Raw genomic sequence first — 22,525 nt, 5'->3', positions numbered from 1 at the left:
TGATCATTCAGTAGCTTGACCTACTTGTGCCTTTCAGTGTACATTTGAAATGCTAATCCAACATCATGACAGTGACTACATTTTAAATATACTTCACTGGCTGCTGAGTGCTTGGAACGCGCTGACACCTTGCAAGGTGCTGGTTAAATGCAGGTCTTTAGTTTACTCACATAATTACTCATACCATTTTAAACACTGACAATTTGGTTCAATAAACTAGCTGTCTTTGTGATCGTGCTGTATGTAAATAAACCATGGTTAAGCCATTGAGGAAGGTTTTTTTCAGGCCAGTCAGACTAAAATTTTTCTTTTTCTTTAAATCATTTCAAACTGATAATAATTCTTATGGCTCAAACAGTGACAGCATGAGCAAGCAACAGTCAATGTGAGTGCTCAGTCAGTCACTGGGATATTTCATCACCTTCTGAGTAACTAGGGAGCTGTAAAAACTCTATCTCCAAGGGCAAGAGCTGAGATGGAAGGTCGCTAGGTTCAATGGTCACTGTCTCCAGAATAACTTGACAGACAATCTGACAGAACACACAAGCAGACTGCATCCATCACAGCTTTATGGGAACAAAAAAAGAATTGGACATTTAGGAGGTAAAACATTATGGAGGTGGAGATGAGAAGGAATGGCTGTGATATCTCGACATGCCACCTAGTAATGAACCACTTTTCAGGTATTTTAGGAAGTTAATACTGAATAAAGGAGTAGGAAGGTCACTAGGAAAGGAAGATGAAAAGCAAGAAAGCAGCTTTCATTAGAGACTGTGCCTTGGTGCAAAGTCTGGCTACTGCACAAACCTCCTGTGTAATGACATTCTGAAACTAGTTGTTGATTAATTATGATCAGAGTCAGGAGAAATGGCTTAACCCCGTAAAATACTCCCAATCTGAAATTGTTGACTTTAATAGTGGGAATATTGCAATAACAATGATGTGTTGATCTCTAAAGTGTCCTCATTTTCTCATTTTACACTTGATCTTAAACAATCTGTAATAAGCACAGTGGACAGCAACAGACATATCCACAAACCAGTGTATACAGAGGGTTTTGTAGCGTTCCACAAGCCATGGTTTATACACGTACACAGTCATGTCGTCTTGGGTAGTGCACCGGAAATCAAGCCTAGTCCAGGAATCATCACACAAGTTAAAGGTTTAGTTAAAATAAACAAATTTCCTAACTTATCTGTCATTTTAGATCCAGGTTAACAGAAAACACAGACCATGCCTCTGCATTTATGAATTATGATTTATTATAAATAAGATTGTGGCCACAGGTAAACACTGTGAATGACTGACACGTAATTTGACCAGATAAACCTCTAATCCTCCCTTTCTAAAACCCCCTATCCACACAGACAGACAAAATAATTTTTCTGCTCTGGGTGGAAGGAAAAACTGGGAAGGCAGCTCAATGGTCCCTGTCCACAAGATCTGATAGGTGGTCCTCCTCAATCTCTCAAGCAACAGTTAACAGCAACTGGTGAGGGGCAATAGACTGGCTTTCTTCAAGTTTTAGATATGTTCTACTGCAGAGTAAAAGATACCAAGTCCCTTTCCAGAGGTCGAAAGTTTCTGACTTTATTAATCACTCCCATAACTTGTCCAGCTACCAAGGAGCCAATCACATAGCTCTTGGCAGGTGAAAAGCCTCTGCCATTAACTGGTCACCACTCTGAAACCAATCAGCTACATGTTGCAAGTTTCCCTCTGTATATGTCCACAGGCTCAAGTCTGTCTGCAGTAACCTCCACCTACTACTTAAACAAACAGCAAGGAAGGAAAACGATTACAATGTGGGAAAAGTTACTTTTAAAAGATGCAGAAGTCCCTTCCAAACTTGTTAGTCAAAAACAGTCCCTTGCCAATTACACTCCACATTACGAAAATACACACACACAGTTTTCCATAACTGAAACTGTATCAAAAGACTGCAGTAGGGTCAATGGAAGAGTCCTGTTCAAAAAAAAGAGACAAACCAAGTAACTGTGGGCCAGCTCTGTTGCTGATCATACTAAGCAATATCACAAGTTAAATATGGATGAGGAAGATCATTTAAGAAATAGGATCACATGTAGTAATATGGCACATTTGTCAAACAATAAGATCATGGCTGAACATTTTTACCTGCTCCACCTTCTTATATCATCCTTACGTCCTGTCAATTCCATTCTCATTCAGAAACCTATAAATTGGCTTTAAATATGCTCAATAACTAGGTATTAGCAGTCTCAGGGATTCAATCATTTGAAAGGCAACGTTTCTCTTCACCTCAGTCCGAAGAGGCCAGAACTGTGAATCCTAACACTAGACTCCCTAACCAAGGGAGACATGCTTCCAGTATCAACCATATCAAGCCTCTTTAAGAATTTTATAGTTTTCACTGAGATACAGTCATACAGCACATAAACAGATCCTTTGATCTTATTCATCTGTGCCAACCAGTAATCCCAATCCGACCTAGTTCTATTTGCCAGTATTTGGCTCAAATCCTTCTAAAGGCTTCCTCTTCATGTACCCATCTAGATGTTTTTTAAATATTGTAATTGTACGCACGTCCACCACTTCCTCTAGTGGTTTGTTCCATACATGCACCATCTTCTGCATGAAAAAGTTATCCCTCAGGCCCTTTTTAAACCTTTCCTCTCTCACCCAAACCTATACCCTTGAGTTTTGGACTCCTCTACCCTGGGAAAACGACCTTGGCTATTCACCCTATCCGTGCCTCTTATGACTTTATAAACCTCTATAAGGTCACCCCTCAGCCCTGCAACCAACATATCATTCTTCTCAACCTAAGGGAATATAGGTCTATGTACCTTTTGACCCAATTAACTTGATCTAGCAAGAAAGATCGTACAGTCTTTTTCTCATAAGTTAAGATTTTCCTGACTTTCCAACCTCTTAGAATATTCTCAGGGGTTAGTCCCACCTCTCCGTCCCAATGGCTGTGTTTCCTTTGATCAGTTTTGGGTTATGTGCAAATGCAGGTGGTATCACCATTTAGCTCCTGGATGTGCCTCTGGCATCATTGTGTTTTGTCCTGGCATCCTGGCATTTTAATTGGACAAAGTAATACAGACGACCTAGTTTTAAGTTTAAATTAGAAACAAATTTATATACAATAAGTTAAACAAGCACTGAAGAAAAAACAAAACAGTTCCAACTAACTCTTGGAGGAGGGGAAATAGTTTTTTTTAAATCACAATTTTAAGATCAGGACTAATACTCTAGAAACAAAATTGTCACTAGATGTACACATTTCCTGAACCAAAATGTGTTTCTCTGAGATTTCAGTCTCTTTTCAAGGGATTTTCACATTGCCCATAACAGAATAGCACTTTTGCTTAATCCCAGTAAAATACGATCACCTGAACTGCCCTGCCTCTCAAATTCAAAGAAAGGATTTGCCAATCCAATGCAAACTGAACAAATCTGTTTATCTCAACTCTCTCTCTCTCTTTCCCCTAAGGCTGTAACTAAGAAATACCATGAATGGGTGACTTGTGCATTTTCATACATCCCACAATTAAAGAAACAGTATCAGAAAAAGCTTTAACACCACATTTTGAACATTGACTGAGCCTCCCTTGAATAACACAACCCCCTGAATGACACTCTCTTGGTTTGACATTGGGAAACTAAGTCAATGAGACAGCATCACAAAGCTTCTAATGAGAAGGAGCAATGATGAGATAAATCAAGCAACATTGACACTATGTTTGGAATGTGGCACATTCCGAAAGTTTTCTGAAAAATATATATAACTTTTAAAAAGTTAATATTTATTGATGCGAAAAGGCATAAAGAGGTATAACTGTGGCCCAGAGAGAGGACTGAGAGATTCTCCTGAGGATATTACAGGAAAGTGGGGAATGCTGGATAAATGAAAGCAAGGGAAGGGCTTAGCACGCAATGTACTCAGTGTTCCTGGTAAAGATAGCACAGCATGACAGCAGCAGAATACATCACACATATTACTCAGGACATCAACAGTTTCCTGAATATTCAGTGTATATCAATTTCTGCAAACAAATACTCTGTCCAAAACCAAAAATGGCTTTGAAAAGTCAGTAAACATTCTAAGCAAATTAATAACATTCTGGGCATCGGTCGCATCGACAAGCATTGACTTGCTACAATTATTCAGAGTTCAGATTGTATGACAGATACTATTCCACTCTCCAGTACTACTGAACGTCGAACTTACATCAGAGGGCCGTGCCTTGGTGACATTATCTACCGATCTGTCTTTCAGAATATTGTCGATAACTCCACTCCTGCTCCACAGCTCAAACAGTGTCTTCCCATGCTGATAGCCCACTTCCTGCATTTGAATCACAAGTAAAAGGTCATCTCTAAAGCAGTAGTGAGCACTTATAGAAAGATCTGCATTTCTTTAGTTTCTTTTGTAACCTTAGGACATCTCAAATGATTTAGAATCTTTGTTGTAATATTTAAGTGCAGTCACTGCAATAACAGGATAGGAATGTCGCAGCTAAATTGTGCACCACAAGCTACCTCAAACAGTAATGTGCCAATGACTAGAAAATGTGCCTGTTGATTAAGGGATAATTATTGGCTAAGGTACCAGAGAGCGGTTCTGTCTTTTATTGAGTCATACTGCATGGAGAAGGACACTTCCGTCCAAGGTCCATGCCTGCCATGTTCCAAACTAAACTAGTCCCACCTGCCTGAATTTATCCCATATCCCTCCAAATATTTCTTATTCATGTACTTATCCAAATGTCTTTTAAATGTTGTAACTGTATCTGCAGCCACCACTTCCTTTGGAAGTCCACTCCACACATGAACCATACTATGTAAAAAAAAAAGTTGCCCCTTAACTCTTTCTTAAAATCTTTCTCCTCTCACCTTAAAAATATGACCACTAGTCTTGAAATCTCCCACTCTTGGGACAACATAACTGTGATTCACTTTGTCTACGTACCTCATGATTTTGTATACCCCTCAATCTCCTCCACTCCAGTGAAAGAAATCCCAGTCTATCCATATTACTCAAACCCTCCATTCCTGGCAACATCCTCGTAAACCTCTTTGGAACACTCTCCAGCTTAATAATATCCTGTCTATAACAGGGAAATCAGAACTGGACAAGTTATTTAAAATACTTCAATGGAATCACCTCTGACCACCTGTGAGGCAAAACAGGGCCTTAGGATAATTTCTCATATGAAAGTCTTTGATCTTTGACTCAGTACAGCAATGAGGTCTGGGCCAGTTCTTGAACTACAAGTAACAAAAGCAGGAAATTATGTCGAACTTTTATCAAGCTCTCTGCGTGCCACAATTAGAGGATTGCATCCAGTTCTGATCACTTTTGGAAAGTGCGAGGGTCCTCAGGATGGTGGACAAATGATTTACTAGAATGATTCCAGAGATCTGGAATTTTAATTATAAGGTTAGATTGGAGAAGCTCGGATTGTTCTCCACAGGACAAAGGAGATCATGGAAAGATTTGAATGAAATGCATAAAATTATAAGTGGCTTAGATAACACAGAAGTGAAAAAACAATACTGTTCCCAATTGCTGTTGGCACTAGGACAAAAGAATGCTAGAATTTGAGGAAGAATATGCTTCTCCCCCTACAATGTGTGATAATGAACTGGAACTCGTTGCCCACATGGATGATGAAAGCAGGGACTTCAATGGCTTTCAACAGGGACTTGCATTGGAACAAACTTGCATGGCTAGGAAAGGAGACAGCGAAAGAATAAAACATACTACTTTGCTCCACAGAGACACAGCATGGACTCAATGGGCCAAATGGCCATTTTCTGTGCTCTGAATGGCAATGGCTTTCTCACTCAATTGCAATGCACGTTAGAAGAACAGATTGAAAAGCAAAGAATTTATGTTAAACTCGGGGTAATCATCAAACAGTCTGCTATGCCTTCAATGATGTTGCATCTCAAGAGTTGTTAGAGCTGCATTTATAGAGACAAACAATAAGGGAACAGACCCATCAATCCAACCCATCCATGCCAACCAGATATCCTAAATTAATCTAGTCCCATTTGCCAGCTTTTGGCCCATATCCCTCTAAGCCCTTCCTATTCCTGTACCCATCTAGATTCCTTTTCAATGTTGTAAGTGTACCAACCTCCACCACTTCCTCTGGCAGTTCATTCCATACACACACCACCCTCTGTGTGAAAAAGTTGCCCCTTAGGTCCCTTTTAAATCTTTCCCCTCTCACCTTAAACCTGTGCTCTCTAGCTCTGGATTCCCCTACCCTGGGGAAAAGAACTTGGCTATTTACCCTTTGCATGTCCCTCATGATTTTATAAACCTCTATAAGGTCACCCCTCAGCCTCTGACACTCCAGGGAAAACAGCCGCAGCCTGTTTAACCTCTCCCTATAGCTCAAGGCCTCCAAGCCTGGCAACCTCCTTATAAATCTTTTCTACACCCTTTCAAACTTAACAGCATCTTTCATGTGGCAGCAAGATCAGAATTGAATGCAGTATTCCAAACGTGCTCGAACCAATGTCCTGTACAGTTGCAACATGTCCTCCCAACTCCGATACTTCAGTCAAATGGAGCATAATTATCCTGACTTGCAATTTGCAGATGGTAGCCTGTTTCTATGAACTCAGGAGGTGAGTTATGAGTCACAGAATTCGCAGTCTCTAACCTGCTCTTGCAGTCACAGTGTATATGTCAAATTTCTGGTCAATAACTATTTCCAGAATGTTCAATGATGTAGCCTTCAAACTGGTAATGCCACTAAATGTCAAGGGGAGATGGTTAGACTCTACTGAAATGCAGATTACAAATTTACTTAATACAGCTATCAGCTCAAGCGTGGATATTGTCCTGATCAAGAAACAACGTACCAGCAATATATAGTCACAAAGAACAACAGGTCAAGGAACTGCCAATCATGGAAAAACTAATAAGAAGGACATCAGCAGAATATCTTATAGGGCTCCCGAGACTCTTGGAAGAATCCAAACAGAAGACAGAGTCCATTGAGCTTAGCTTTGTTTGAAATAAGAAATTTGTAAGCTTGATAGGAATTTGTGACTATACTGGATTGACAAATATATTTTTCATTGCAATGAACATAAAGAGAGATCAGACTATAGGAATCAGCAAGGTTTGCAAGGAAGCACAAGCAATGAGTTAGCCAATGACCAGTCCACAGGAAAGGAGGGAGGAGGAGAAGTTCTTCAAGGTGAGTTTCCTGATGAAGGGCTTATGCCCAAAACGTTGATTCTCCTGCTCCTCGGATGCTGCCTGACCTGCTGCGCTTTTTCAGCACTGCACTTTTCAACTCTGACCTCCAGCATCTGCAATCCTCACTTTCTCCAATGACCAGTCCACTCTACGTGAGCTAACGAATGAATCAGTACTGATGTAACTCACAGTGCTACATGACTTGGCAAACAAATATCTACAGTCAATTTAAGATTGATCTTTGAAGCTACAGGGATGTGGAAGAGATAAGATGAAGCAGAATAATCAAACTCCTTATCTTCCCAGAAAGAATCCTCAGTAACAGCATACAGCCATTGCCATTTGCCAATCTCTGGCAGAATAGTGGAATTGCCAGATCACCTGAATTTGTGAAGTCTGAAACTTGAGTAGGAATAAGGTAGAGATGGAGTAGAGGTAAATTTAATTATATATGGAAAAGGTGAAAGGTTTAAAATGAAGAAAAGCTCTAGAGGAGATGTTTTATTTGGGTGTAAGGCTCTGAAAGGGTTAATATGGAGAAGTGCCTTATGCGGCAACGACAATGAGGTCATCCAGGCTTGTGGGGAACCTGAAAGATCAATAGCTCCCACTGAGGCCCTTCTCCGAGTATCCACACAACTTGTACTTCGGTGGGATTGGGTCATAATAGTCCCAGCCTCTTTTTTAGAATGAGAACTTTTTCCATGAGTGTTGCAGGGTCAAGGTCCTGGAACCTATCTACCTAACATTGTGGGTCCACCTACAGCATATGGGAGTCCAGTCGTAAAGAAGACAGCTCACCATCGTTCTCTCAAGGGCAACTAGGAATGGGCTATAAATGCTGGCCAGCAATATCCACATCCTGAGAGTGGTCAAAAAAAAAAAGACTACCTCGTGATTTTTCCTTTATCAAGCTAGAGCCCTGTAGATCTTTACCCTAAAAAGGATGGTAGCAACAAACCTCCCCTGTGGTGAGAACAGTGCAGATGGATTCATACACAAAAGTGCTCAATAATGAGGATTATCTACTTTGCAAAGATCATCAACTAGAAACAAACAGTTTAGTCCTAACTTGTGCACTCATGAAGTAGAGACACTGCATCTGTTGTCCAGCATGTATGTTAGTCCTGCATTGTAGTGTCACCATGATAGCAACTCAGTTTCAGGTATACCTGGTGCTGTTCCTAGCATGCTCTTCCACAGCTTTCACTGAACTAGAGTTGGTTACTTGGCTCGATGGTAATGGTAGAGTGAAGAATATGTCAGGTCATCAGGTTAAAGATTCTCATCGGAGTACAATTATACTGATTTCAAAACTAACCCTAACCACTCAGTCTCATGGTACTGCGAGTAAATGTTACGAATCTATCTTAGAAGTGCAGTGCAACCAAATGAAGGATTTGGTGTTTAGTTCCACAAGTACACTGGGTGAGGAACTCCTCTCAATGCTATCATGAACAAATACATCTGTAACAGATAGAGCAGTGACGACAAGACCAATTAGGTTTCGAGTTTTTGATGCGTGGTTCTTTAATCACATGCAGGTCTTTTAATGGATGGATAATGATCAGCTGCAAAGAATGACAGGCCTGTTCGCGTTCTCGAACCTCAACCAAAGATTCCTACAATAGCTCAGAGTAACGCTCCACTTACTGCAATTTCATCAAATTTGCCAAACTCCAGGGTTTCATAGCGGTCGATCGGAGGTCGAATGTACTCGCAATAGTCACTGTTCTTCACCACCTCCAGCTGCCGCACACAGCAAACATAAGCAAGGCGAGTTTGGATTTCTGCCATGCCCAACACCTGTAATCAGGACAGAATAACAAATGACAAATGTCGCTGAATGAGAGAAGCTGAGTGAAGTGAGAGCAGATGATTCTCCTAACTGAGGCTACATATGACTGTAGTTTTTATAACAGGATGTTGAAAGAAACAACAGCAAACACAAGCAATACTCCAGCTGGTCAGATTCCCTCTTCACAGATGCTGACTGCTCTGACATTTTCTGTTTCAACCAGGCTGCCAACTTCTGACGTAGATAGCAGACACCTTCCACTCAGTGAGGGGGCATTAACAACCAATACAAGATTCAATCAATGATGGCAGGGAAGAATTCTCCCTGTGGAGAACCACTTTGCCTCTCTACTGGTATACCGTACTGCTTGTCTGACATTCAGCAGTGGGTGAGCAGAAATTTCATCAAATTGAAGATTGGAAGAGCAAACCCTCAGTCCCCAATACCAATTCTATTCACCTCTCTGCAGGGTGCACAAACTGATTGCAATTGCTGCACCAAATTTGACCCCAAACTGAACGCTATAACTTTCATTCTCATCATCACAAAATTCATCAACATATACCTCTATGATATTTGCCATTTCCTCCCTTGCTCAACTGAAACCCTCAAGCTCCAATACCTTCACATACCGGAATTCCAATACACTCTTGGTGAGCTTTCCACTCTTCATAAACTTGAGCTCGTCCAACATTCTGCAGTAATTACCTCGGCTCAAACCTAGTCACAAGCACCCATTACAATCATGCTTCATGGCCTACGCTGGCTCCCCGTCTCACTGGAACACCAGTCCCTGTACAACTGTAGACCATCTCAATGATCCACAAAGCACTTTTTTCCATTACTACCACCATGCATTCACTAATAGTCTGATTTGACTTGTGCCATAAACCAGAGATTATCACTTTTGTGGTTCTGCTTTCTCACTGAATACCTAGCATCGCAAAAACTCCTCAGCAGAGTCTCTTTCTTAACTCCACCTATTTTTGTTGGTATAGCCACCAGATCCTGCCCCTCCCACTTCTCCAGTCCAGAGCAGATCTCCTAAACTATAAACTCTGCCAACGTTCAAGATTTGATCAGCTAGATGGATGAAAGAAAAGGGGTTGAATATTATGGAAACCGGGTGGGTAAATCTGATCAGATTGATTGACTCATATGGTGAGTGAACCAACTTGATTGCTTGGAAAAAATGTTCTTTTCCAGGGCTATACCTCTATGGAAGAGGTTTTAATCTGTAACATGTTACAGTAGGGCTCAGATGAGATTATCTTTTAGTTTTTAAAGGCTAGATTTAGCAATCACAAATTCAATTGGATATGTTTGCTCTCTGTTGAATCAGGCAAGCCACATTCTCTTCTCTTGTGCCTGTGCTGCGTTATCACTGCATTCTTCAACAACAGGGAAGGCTGCCTTCAGGACTGTGTTAAAAATGAAAGGCTACTGATTATATCACTGCATTAAAGTGAACAAACACAGCAGGGTGGAGACGTCACAGCTCTGCAGAATTATGTTTACAGCTGAAACTCTTGTCCTTGCTTTCGTTAACTCTAGACTTGGTTATTTCAGTGCCCTCCTAGACAGCCTCTCATACGTTATAAACGTGAGATCTTCCAAAACGCTGCCAGTGTCCTTACACGCACCATGGCCATTCATTCTCTCATTGGCACTTTGCTTCCTAGCTTACATTGGATCCCTGTTATTGAATGCCCTACTTTAAAAATTCTCATCCTTGTTTTCAAAGTCTTTCATTGCATTGCCTTTCCTTACCTGTCTAAAAGTCAACAGTTCCATATCTCTGCTCTTCTAATCCTGGCCCGAACATCCTTGGTTTTAGTCACTCCACTGTCAATAGTTGTGTTAAGCCTCAACTCCCCCAAAACCTCTCTTAAATCCTACCTTCTGGCCAGCTGACCCAATCATACCTGATATGGCTTGGTCTCAAACTTTGCTTAATAATGCTGTAATGAAGAGCATCAAGCCTTTTAATAGATTAAAGTTGCTCAATAAACATCAGTGTTTGCACTGCCGATGACAGTGCTAGTTTTATTCTGCTTGTCATTGCAGTTACAAGGCACCAGCCACCCCTTCGGGTAGGGTCCTCGCAAGGGTCCTACAGGGATTTTTATTCTTTACCTTCACTTTTGCTGCCCAAGGATTAAAACGTTTCCATAGTAACCACCAGCCAGAAAGGGAGTCTCCATAATTTGTCAGATCGGTTTCATCCTGGCTGCCAACATCGATTGCTATCACGACCTTTGCACCCAAAGACCGGGCGATATCAGCTGAAAAGAAAAGATAGATAAGTGAGCAAAACCTCATGACCTTGGACGCAGGACTTCAGGAAACCGGCCACCTGAGTGAGTGAGCAGCGTCCAGCTCTGCAAGAAGTGACCACATTTCCAACCTCTCCAACTGCATCCCCTTGTGACTGATAGTGTTTGAGGAGAACAACCAATGATAGGGACAGTGTGCAGACTGGCTCACATTCCACTTATAAAAGATGCCAATGTTCACATCAACATAAACCACAATGACAGAGCTGGGGTGCGGTTCTCTTCAATCACTGATGATTGAGGCCAGAGGTGAGTAGGAGAAACAAAAAAAGCTGGGATTACTCTCCTTTCAGCAGTGAAGATTAAGGGAATAATTTAAAAGTTTGAAGGACCTCTTGCTGGACTACAAGATTTCACACTCCAGACTGAGTTACTTTGATGCTCGAGCCTGGACACGTTAGAAACTACTAATGCTTTGACAGGCTCATCATGCTGAGCAGCTAAATTTACTCTGCAGGCAACGTGAGTTCATTTTCCCCAAGAGCAACTGAACCGATTAATGTTTGGTCCTATTCTGTTCTTGAGAGACACAGAGTGGAAAAAGAACAGGCGTACTGTGGATCATTTCTCAGTGATTGCAAAGTGTGAACATGAGGTGAAGGCAGCATTAAACTGGCTTGTGGCAGTTCCCCGTCACATTCCATGGCATCAAGTTAGAGAACATCTATGGTTGAGTGTGAAGAATGTCCATCTTGGTAAAGTGAAATCCCTGATGTGCAATGCACAGCACGCAACGACAGGAGGTGGGACTGTGTTGAATGTCCAGGATTTAGTTGCATTCACATTAACTGGGATCTGCAGGTGGAAGATTACCTGTGCTGCAGGGTTCCTTATCCCATCCAGGACCATCAGGTTCTTTACAAAGTTTGGGGTAACTGGAGAAGCACTGTTTATGACCAAGGCTTCTTGGGTAACAGGGCACAAAGCTGTGAGATTTTGAAGAGGGAACCAACCACTGTATGGGTTACTGTGCATCGTTGCAAAGTATTTCAGAGCTAACAGAGTTGAGGTGGAGAGTGTCAAGTTCCCAAAGTGTGGACGCCACTGTTTAAAAAATGATGTGGATAAAAGATGGGGAATTATAGGCTAGTTAGTTTAACTTCTATAGTGGGGAAAATGTTTGAGGCAATTATCAAGGAAGAAATAGCAAGGCATCTAGATAGAAATTGTCCCATTAGGCAGACACAGCATGGGTTCATGCTTAACTAATCTATTTCAGAGCTCCAATACCACATGCGCCCATGTTGGATTGACTGCAATGTAATATTTTAATTTAATAAAGGAAGTCAAATAACCATATGTTCCTGGTTTGCTGCATCTACAAAAATGCAATAAATACACCTAGAATGACAGGCAGTCCACCAACAATTTGACCAACATAATGAGAGCGAAATGAAAGACCATGTCACTATCATAATGTATTCTGTTTGTGAAGGACTGTAAATATTTATATGATGACAATACAGGTTGTCTCCAAACTTGCAAACAGATTACATTCTGGAATCCACTTGCAAGTCAATTTGATCACCAGTCGGAGTACAAAGTAGCCATTTGTAAGTACTGGAAATTATCATATGTCACGCCTTGAAAATTACAACCATGTATGGTATTGCACTTGTAAATGCAAGCATTCATAAATTAAACATTCATAAATCAATACTGCTTGTAAAATGTATTTCAACTTGAAATACAGAAATTGGAGCAGACCGTAGCTGCTTGATTTGAAGGTGCTCATTTGTAATGTGTCTTCTCAATAAGAACTTAGAACAGCATACAGCATTTTATTTTTCCATAACTTCTAAAATTACACAAAATAAATTGGTAAAAAGATAAACAAAGCTTTTTTCTTATTCATTTGTGGGATGTGGGTGTTGCTGGCTGGCCAGCATTTATTGCCTGTCCCTAGTTGCCCAGGAGAAGGTGGTGGTGAGCTGTCTTCTTGAGGTCCACCTGCTGTTGGTTGAACCACAATACCATTAGAGGGGAAACTCCAGGATACTGAACAAGTGACAGTGAAGGAACAAGAACATATTTCCAAGTCAGAACGGTAAGTGACTTGGAGGGGAACCTCTGGTGGCAGTGTTCCCATGTATCTGCTGTCTTTGTCTTTCGAGATGAAAGTGGCTATGGGGTTGCGAGGTGCTGTCTAAGGGTCGTTAGTGAATTGAATGCATTTTGTAGACAGTACATATTGCTGCCACTAAGCAACGGGGGCAAAGGAAGTGGATGTTTGTGAGTGTGGCTGCTTTGTCCTGGACGGTGTCAAGTTTCTTGAGTAGTTGCAGTTACATCCATCCAGGCAAGTGAAGAGTATTCCGTCACACTCCTGACTTGTGCCTTGTAGATTAGATTCCCTCCTGTGCGGAAACAGGCCCTTCGGCTCAACAAGTCCACACTGATCCTCCGAAGAGTCACCCATCCGCCTCTGACTAATGCACCTACCTAACAACTATGGACAATTTAGCATGGCCAATTCTTTGGACTGTGGGAGGAAACTGGAGCACCCGGAGGAAATCCACGCAGACACGGGGAGAATGTGCAAACTCCACATAGACAGTCGCCCGAGGCTGGAATCGAACCTGGGACCCTGGCGCTGTGACGCAGCAGTGCTAACCACTGAGTCACTGTGCCGCCTGGTGGACAGGTGGTGAGTTTACTGTGGTATTCCTAGCTTACAACCTCAGAGGACCTGGAGCAGACTATTCTTTGGGAAAAAAAATGCACTCCATTGACTGTAAAGCTTTTCAGAACATTTGATAGTCATGAACTATGATATAAAAACATAATTTCATCTTTCTCTTTATAAAGCTCATTCAAATGTACCTGGTAGATTATTGATATAGCCTCCATCCATGAGCAGGTGACCATCCTTTGGATCACAAAGAGGCGGCAGGTAACTCGACAACGACATACTAGCTCGACAGTATCGCCAGAGAGAACCTGTGATGAGGATGAAACATTAACAATGATCAATAACAGTGATTTTTGAGAAGATTTGTAGCTCAGGTTGATGATCAGTATGTAAGTTAGCTCGCTGAGCTGGAAGGTTTGTTTACAGATGTTTTGTCACCATACTAGGTAACATCATCAATAAGAGTTTCTGGTGAAACTTCATTAGAGACTCTCACTGATGATGTTACCTAGTATGGTGACGAAACATCTGAAAACAAACCTTTCAGCTCAGCGAGTTAACTTTCATACTGACCAATAATATAGTTGTGTGTGAAGTGAGTCAAGTACAGCTAAACAAGATTCACTCATTTAGGAACACTACTTTTATAGGTAGAACCAGCAGTCTTGCATTCAGTAACTGTGATAAATCCACCATCAGGGACAAACACACTAATTTATGCAAATAATAAAAGCAAAATAGTTTGGAAGCTGGGGATATTGGGCTCGAAACATTAATTTTGTTTTTCTCTCTCTGCAGAGTGAGTCTGTCCAGCACCAATTTATCTAACATGCTTAAAAATGTGAGAGATTCACAGTCAGTAAAGTTGGAATTCTAAGATAGAGAAGGAAAAATTGGAAATACATAGATAGCTAAAGAAGCAACTCTGATTTAAAACCAGTAAAAGGCCTACTCTGGAAATCCCCACCACATAAACCTGGCAGATACCCCAACGCTGTACTGAGGGCAGTGTCATCTTTCAGAGATGGTGGTCCTGAATCAAAATGTTCACGTTACATAGAAGATCCCATGGCACCACCTGAATGTGTTTTCTCACCAACGTCCTACTATTTATCACTGACACCATGAACAAGAAAAATCAAAGTTTCTGTTCATCGTCATCTCACTAACGCTCACTACATTTTGGTTCCCACAATTCCATTACAATAGTGACTTCACTTCAAAAATTGTTTCATCTAAGACAGAAAAGTTTAGTATATATTGAGTTTGCAAAAGCCATGGTAGAAATACAATGGACTCAACTTCATACCCTTATACCCCAAATTAATGAATTTCAGGTTGACCATAATGTTGAACTGTTTTTCCACCGCCTCCATTTCTTCAGGCAGTCTCATTTCCCTGCCACCCACCCCTCTGCCCCCACCACGCCCCTCCATTCTACTGATCCCTTCACCCACCTCCCGGCCTCTTACATGCCCTCGATCTCTCCATTGAAAACTACAATCTTCGCGTCAGCTATCTCAGTTTCTCTGCTCTCCTCACCTAGTCTGTCTCGTTCTGAAATTTTTTTTTAGAAACCCTACAGTGTGGAAAGAGACCCTTAGGCCCAACATGTCCACATCGACTCTCCGAAGAGTAACCCACCCAGACCCATTTCCCTACCCTATTATCCTACATTTACCCCTGACTAATGCACCTAGCCCACACATCCTTGAACACTATGGGCAATTTAGTGTGGCCAATTCATCCTACCTGTACATCTTTGAATTGTGGGAGGAAACCTATGCAGACAGATCAATGCACCAGACTACATGGAACTGCCTTTGCCAGTCGGTTTGATAACCAACTGTGCAAACTCCACACAGACAGTTGCCCAAGGCTGCTGCACTTCCCTCTCCCAGGTTCAACCCTAACTTGGTTATCAAACCGACTGGCAAAGGCAGTTCCATGTAGTCTGGTGCATTGATCTGTACCTTGCAGAGGCTCAACACCAGCTCTTGGAGACGTCTTCCCCCAATCCACGACCCCCATATCTGAACATCAAGCCATTGTTGCTAGGGGTATCACCAACCTCATTACCTCTGGAGATCTTCCACCCCCCCACCCCCTCACTGCCTCCAACCTAGTAGTCTCCCAAGCTCAGACAGCCGCTTCCACCTCCTTCCCAAAATCCACAAACTAGACTGCCCTGATAGGCCCATTGTAGCAGCTTGTTCCTGTCCCACTGAGCTTATTTCCTCCTACCTTGACTCCATCCTCTCTCCACTTATCCAGACCCTGCCCACCTACATCCGCGATTCCTCTGATACCCTCCACCACACGTATAATGTCCAGTTCGCTGGCCTCACTGCCTCCTGTTCACCACGGATGTCCAATCCCTCTCTCCCTCCATTCCTCAACAGGACGGTCTGAGAGCTCTCGGCTTCTTCCTCGACCAGAGGCCTAAACAATCCCCAACCACCTTCACTCTCCTCTGCCTGGATGAACTTGTTCTTTCACTGAACAATTTCTCCTTTAATTCATCTCACACCTGCCAAGTCAAAGGAGCACCCACATGGGTCCCAGTTATGCCCTGCCTCTTTATGGGGTCTGTAGAACAATCCTTGTTCCAGACCTAAACTGACCCCTTCCCGCTTTTGTCGATACATCAACGGCGACTTCAGTGCAGCTTCATGCTCCCGCCAGAACCTTGACAAATTTGTTCACTTTGCCTCAAATTTTCACCACTATAATTTTCGCGTCATCCATTTTCAGCACTTCCCTTCCTTTCCTTGACCTCTGTCTCTATTTCGGGGAATAAACTGTCCATTGTTATCCACTACAAAGCCATTGACTCCCATAGCTTCCTTCACTACAGCTCTTCACACCCCACGTTCTGCAAGGACCCATCCCAAACTCCCAGTTCCTTTTCCCAAGTCAGATCTGTTCTAATGATGCAATCTTCCAAAAACATGCTGCTAAGATGGCTTACGTCTTCCATTTCCTTGGTTTCCCACCCACTGTGGTTGACAGGGCCCTCAACCGCATCCGACCTATCACCTGTGCTTCTGCCCTTGCCTTTTCCCCTCACTCACAGTGTGAGCGGGTCCCCCTTGACCTCACTTTACCAACCTCCGCAAAGGATCATTCTCCATCATTTCAGACAACTCCAGCAGAACACTACCACCAAACACAGCTTGCTCTCACTCCCCCGCCACCATTTCACAGGGATCACTCCCTTCAGGACACACAAGTTAATCCATGACCACCAACATCAACGCTCCTTCCTATAGCACCTTCCCCTGTAACCGCAGAAGAATCGACACCTGCCCCTTCACCTCCTCCCTGCCCACCTTCCAAGGGCCTAAACAGTTTTTCCAGGTGAAGCAGCATTTCACCTATACCTCCTCCAATCTTGTGTGTGGTATTCACTGCACCCAGCGTTGCTTATATATTGGAGAAACCAAACGCAGACAGGGTGACTTGCTTTGCAGAACAGCTCTGGTCCATGTGCAAGCGTGATCTCAACCATCCCGTCGCTGGTCATTTTAACACAGCGCCCTGCTTGTATGCCTACTTATCTGTCCTTGCTATTGACAATGCTCCAGTGAATCACAGCGCAAACTGGAGGAACATCTCACCTTTAACACAGCGCCCTGCTTGTATGCCTACTTATCTGTCCTTGCTATTGACAATGGTCCAGTGAATCACAGCGCAAACTGGAGGAACATCTCATCTTCAGACTCGGCACTTTAAGTTCAATACCTTCAAATTGTGTACCACTTCCTATTCCTTCCCTTTCTTTCAGCGTTACTTGTTACATTCTCTGTCACCATGTCCTCGCTCCCCTTCCCCCACCCCAGTGGGTCTGTTTTTTCTTTCAAGTCTGACAGTTAGACACCCCATTGCTCTGCCATTCTCATATTCCAATCTTTTAATCTGAACTATCAACACCTTTTCTCCCCCAGCACTCGACATCCTGCTTCCCCCTTCCCCCCCCCACCCTCACCACTGTAGCATAAATGCTGCCCCCTCCACACTTCACTTCAGCTCTGAGGAGTCATCTAGACTTGAAACGTTAGTTTGTTCTCTCTGCATGGAGGCTGTCTGACTCACTGTGATCTCCAGCATTTGTTGTTTTCAGTACAGATTCCAGCAGTTATTTCTCCAATGTAGGAGCAAATTAAAGTCTTTTGTTGTAATGAATTAAAATGTTAACAATCTTGCAGCTATCAGCTGGCCTGAAGCTTCAACAATTCACTTTTATATTGGTGAGGCCTCTTCTGGAATACTGGATCCAGTTCTGGTCGCCCAGTTATAGGGAGATTATCATTAAGCTCGAGAGACTTCAGAAAAGATTTATCAGGATGTTGCTAGTTATGGAAGGCTTCGTTGCAAAGGAAGGCTGGATAGTCTGGGACTTTTCTCACTGGAGCTTAGGAGTCATAGAGATGTGCAGCATGGAAACATACCCTTCAGTCCAACTCATCCACGCGGCCAGATATCTCAACCTAATAGATAGAAGATAGATAAACAGAATCCCTACAGTGTGGATACAGGCTATTTGGCCCAGCAAGCCCAGGTCAATCTGCCAGACAGTATCCCAACCAGACCCATTTCCCCTGCTACAGATTCCCCTGACTAATGCACCTAAACTACACATCCCTGAACATTATGGATATTCAGCATGGCCAATTCACCTAACACATCTTTGGACTGTGGGAGGAAACTGGAGCTCCCGGGGAAAACCTACATAGACACAGGGAGAATGTGCAAACTCCACACAGACGGTCACCCGAGGCTGGAATCAAACCTGGGTCCCTGACGCTGTGAGGCAGCAGTGCTAACCACTGAACCACCGTGCTGCCCATTTGGCTCATATTCCTCTAAACCCTTCGTATTCATAAACTCACCCATGTGTCTTTTAAATGTTGTAACTATACCAGCCACCACCACTTCCTCTGGCAGCTCATTCCATACACGTGCCACATTCTCCGTGAAAAGGTTGCCCCTTACGTCCCTTATAAATTTTTCCCCTCTCACCCTAAACCTGTTATGAAGATGTGGGTATACCTTTAAGAGAGTTAAAAGCAGCAGAACAACCGGACCCAGCACCAAGTGTACTCAAAAATGGTAACAATGTAACCCGGGGTCAAACCACTCAATTAGTTCATTGCTTGGAGATAAAAATAAATTCGAATTTGGCCAATCAGTTTAAATTATACCTGAAACATATCAAACTCAAGTTTGAATTGAGTATATTGACAATCTTAAAAGCCAATGACACAATCCGATGCTCTGGAGTATAAGACCGGGGAAAATTGAACAGTTGGAAGGAGATCTACCGCGTGCTAGCATGTAAGAGACGGCTTGAAAACATATCTCTCTTAAAAGTCCCTTTTCGATCAGTAACCTGTAACGCAGAAATTCCTAACAAGGAGAAAAGAAGAAACAGGAAGATCCGAAAACAACAACCTATAGCTGCCTGGTTTTGAGATAAGAAGTGTTGTTTTGTAAATTTTAATTGGAGTTTTATCGGACCAGTATTATAGAAGGGAAGCTAAAAGATAGGTTAGAGAAAGAAATTGTAAATAGTGGTTAGTTAATTATTCTCTGCTATACTTTAAGAAATAAAGTTGTTAATTTTTACTTTAAACAGTTCTTGGTCACTCGATTTTTACAGGTTAAATCTTTTCTGTTTTGCTGATTTTAAATTAAGCAGGAGGGTTTACCCCGTGTCATAACAAACCTATGTGCTCTAGTTTTGGACTCACCCACCCCAGGGAAAATACCTTGTCTATTTACCCTGTCCATCTCCCTCATGATTTTATAGACCTCCATAAGGTCACCCCTCAGCCTCCGACGCTCCAGGGAAAACAGCCACAGCCTGTTCAGCCTCTCCCTGTAATTCAAATCCTCCAACCCTGGCAACATCCTTGTAAACCTTTTCTGAACTCTTTCAAGTTTCACAACATCTTTCCGATAGGAGTGAGACAGGATTGCACGTAATATTCCAAAAGTGGCTAAACCACTGTCCTGTACAGCTGAAAGATGACCTCTCAACTCCTATACTCAATGCTCTGACCAATAAAGGAAAGTATACCAAACACCTTCACTATCCTACCTACCTGCAACTCTACTTTCAAGGAACTATGAATCTGCATTCCGAGATCTTCTTGTTCAGTAACACTCTCCAGGACCTTACCATTAAGTGTATAAGTCCTGCTCTGATTTGCCTTACCCTAATCCAGCACCTCACATTTACCCAAATTAAACTCCATCTGCCACTCCTCAGCCCACTGGCCCATCTGTTCCAGATCCCGTTGTACTCGGAGGTAACCTTCCTCACTGTCCACTAGACCTCCAATTTTGGTGTCATCTGCCCCATCTTCTGTGGTTCCACACATTGGCTGCCTTGTTGATCTTTGAGGGGCCAAATTCTCTCCATGGTTACCCTTTTGTCTTTAATGTATTTATAGAATCCCTTTGGATTCTCCTTAACCCTATTTGCCAAAGCTATCTCATGTCCCCTTTTTGCCCTCCTGATTTCCCTCTTAAGTATACCCCTACTGTCTTTGTACTCTTCCGAGGATTCACTCAACCTCTGCTATCTGTACCTGACATATGCTTCTTTCTTTTTCTTAACCAAAACCTCAATTACTCTAGTCATCCAACATTCCCTGCATCTACCAGCCTTTCCTTTCACCCCGACAGGAATATACTGTCTCTGGTCTCTCGTTATCTCATTTTTGAAGGATTCCCATTTTCCAGCCATCCCTCTACCTGCGAACATCTACCCCCAATCAGCTTTTGAAATTTCTTGGCTAATACTGTCAAAATTAGCCTTCCTCTGGCTTAGAACTTCAACTTTTAAATCAGGTCCATCCTTTTCCATCACTATTTTAATAGAATTATGGTAGCTGGCCCCAAAGTGCTCCCCCACTGACACCTCAATCACCTGCCTTGCCTTATTTCCCAAGAGTAGGTCGAGATTTGCACCTGGATTCTGGATCAGTGGTGCTGGAAGAGCACAGCAATTCAGGCAGCATCCGAGGACAGGCAAAATCGACGTTTCGGGCAAAAGCCCTTCATCAGGGTTAGGGTTAGGGTACCCTAACCCTAACCCTATCGCTTTAATCCTGATGAAGGGCTTTTGCCCGAAACGTCGATTTTGCCTGTCCTCGGATGCTGCCTGAATTGCTGTGCTCTTCCAGCACCACTAATCCAGAATCTGGTTTCCAGCATCTGCAGTCATTGTTTTTACCTCGAGATTTGCACCTGGTCTAGTAGGTACATCCACATACTAACACAAAATGTTTTTGGACACAGTTCACAAATTCCTCTCCATCTAAACCCTTAACACTGTTGTTGTGGTTCTGTTCGCCGAGCTGGAAATTTTTGTTGCAAACGTTTCGTCCCCTGTCTAGGTGACATCCTCAGTGCTTGGGAGCCTCCTGTGAAGCACTCCTGTGGTGTTTCCTCCGGCATTACAGAACAGACAACAGGACGTTGAACCTATCAACAAAGACTGCATACTTAAACTACTGGACTTGTGCCTCACAACACACTTCACATTCAACAACCAGATATACGAACAAATCAACGGAACACCCATGGGCTCACCGATCTCTGGACTCTAGGAATGGGAGTTGGTTATCCTTTTCTTCTTCTCTCGTGAATCGGATTCCTGTGAGTGTGGCGTTGATGATCTGGTGTGTTTTCTCTATTTCTGTGTTTATTCGACTGGGACAACACTACCATTATAGGGCAAGCCAAACAAAGAACAGCCAGGGAATTCCTAGAAGCATGGCACTCATCCACAAACTCCTTCAACAAACACATCGACCTGGACCCAATATACCGGCCACTACAGCAAACAGCTGAAACTGACAACTGGAAGCAGCAGGGACAGACCACTATAAATGCCGGAGGAAACACCACAGAAGCGCTTCACAGGAGGCTCCCAAGCACTGAGGATGTCACCTAGACAGGGGACGAAACGTTTGCAACAAAACCTTCCAGCTCGGTGAACAGAACCACAACAACGAGCACCCGAGCTACAAATCTTCACCCAAACCTTAACACTGTGGCAGTCCCTCCCTGTCTATATTTGGAAAGAAATCACCTACTAATTTGTTTCTCAATTTCCCACTGACTATTGGGGGGGCGGGGGGGAGAGAAGGTCTATAATACAATCCCACTAAGTGATCATCCTTTTCTTGTTTCTCAGTTCCACCCAAATAGCTTCTCTGAATGCATTCCCAGGAATATCTTCCGAGTACAGCCGTAATGCTATCCCTTATCAAAAACACCAGCCCCCCTTCTCTCTTGTCCCCTTTCTTTCCTTCCTATAGCATTTGTATCCTGAAACATTAAACTGCCAGTTCTGTCCATCCCTGAGCCATGTCTCCATAACTGCTATGATATCCCAGTCCCATGTTCCTAACCATGCTGAGAGTTCATCTGCCTTCCCTGTTAAGCCTCATGCATTGAAATAAATGCTGTTTAACTTATCAGTCCTACCTTGTTCTCTGCTTCCCTGCCCTGACTGTTCCGGTCTCAGATTG

At 42.8% G+C, this 22,525-nt stretch overlaps 1 protein-coding gene across 5 annotated transcripts in view; it reads right to left on the bottom strand.

Moving 5' to 3' along the window:
- The window catches only part of pnpla7b (patatin-like phospholipase domain containing 7b), a 345,798-nt gene that overhangs the window by 29,333 nt on the left and 293,940 nt on the right, over positions 1-22,525 (bottom strand). For all 5 annotated transcript variants that reach the window (XM_043719899.1, XM_043719901.1, XM_043719902.1 and 2 more), the window contains 4 exons: positions 14,171-14,287; positions 11,148-11,296; positions 8,867-9,019; positions 4,220-4,336 (listed from right to left, as the gene is read on the bottom strand). In XM_043719899.1, coding sequence (XP_043575834.1) covers positions 4,220-4,336; positions 8,867-9,019; positions 11,148-11,296; positions 14,171-14,287 — 536 coding nt within the window. The remainder of the gene's footprint in view (positions 1-4,219; positions 4,337-8,866; positions 9,020-11,147; positions 11,297-14,170; positions 14,288-22,525) is intronic.

The sequence above is a fragment of the Chiloscyllium plagiosum genome, chromosome 30 (genome assembly GCF_004010195.1).
Source record: "Chiloscyllium plagiosum isolate BGI_BamShark_2017 chromosome 30, ASM401019v2, whole genome shotgun sequence".
Lineage (NCBI taxonomy): Eukaryota > Metazoa > Chordata > Chondrichthyes > Orectolobiformes > Hemiscylliidae > Chiloscyllium > Chiloscyllium plagiosum.
Note: the sequence above shows the minus strand (reverse complement) of the source record. Positions and strands in the feature narration are given on the sequence as shown.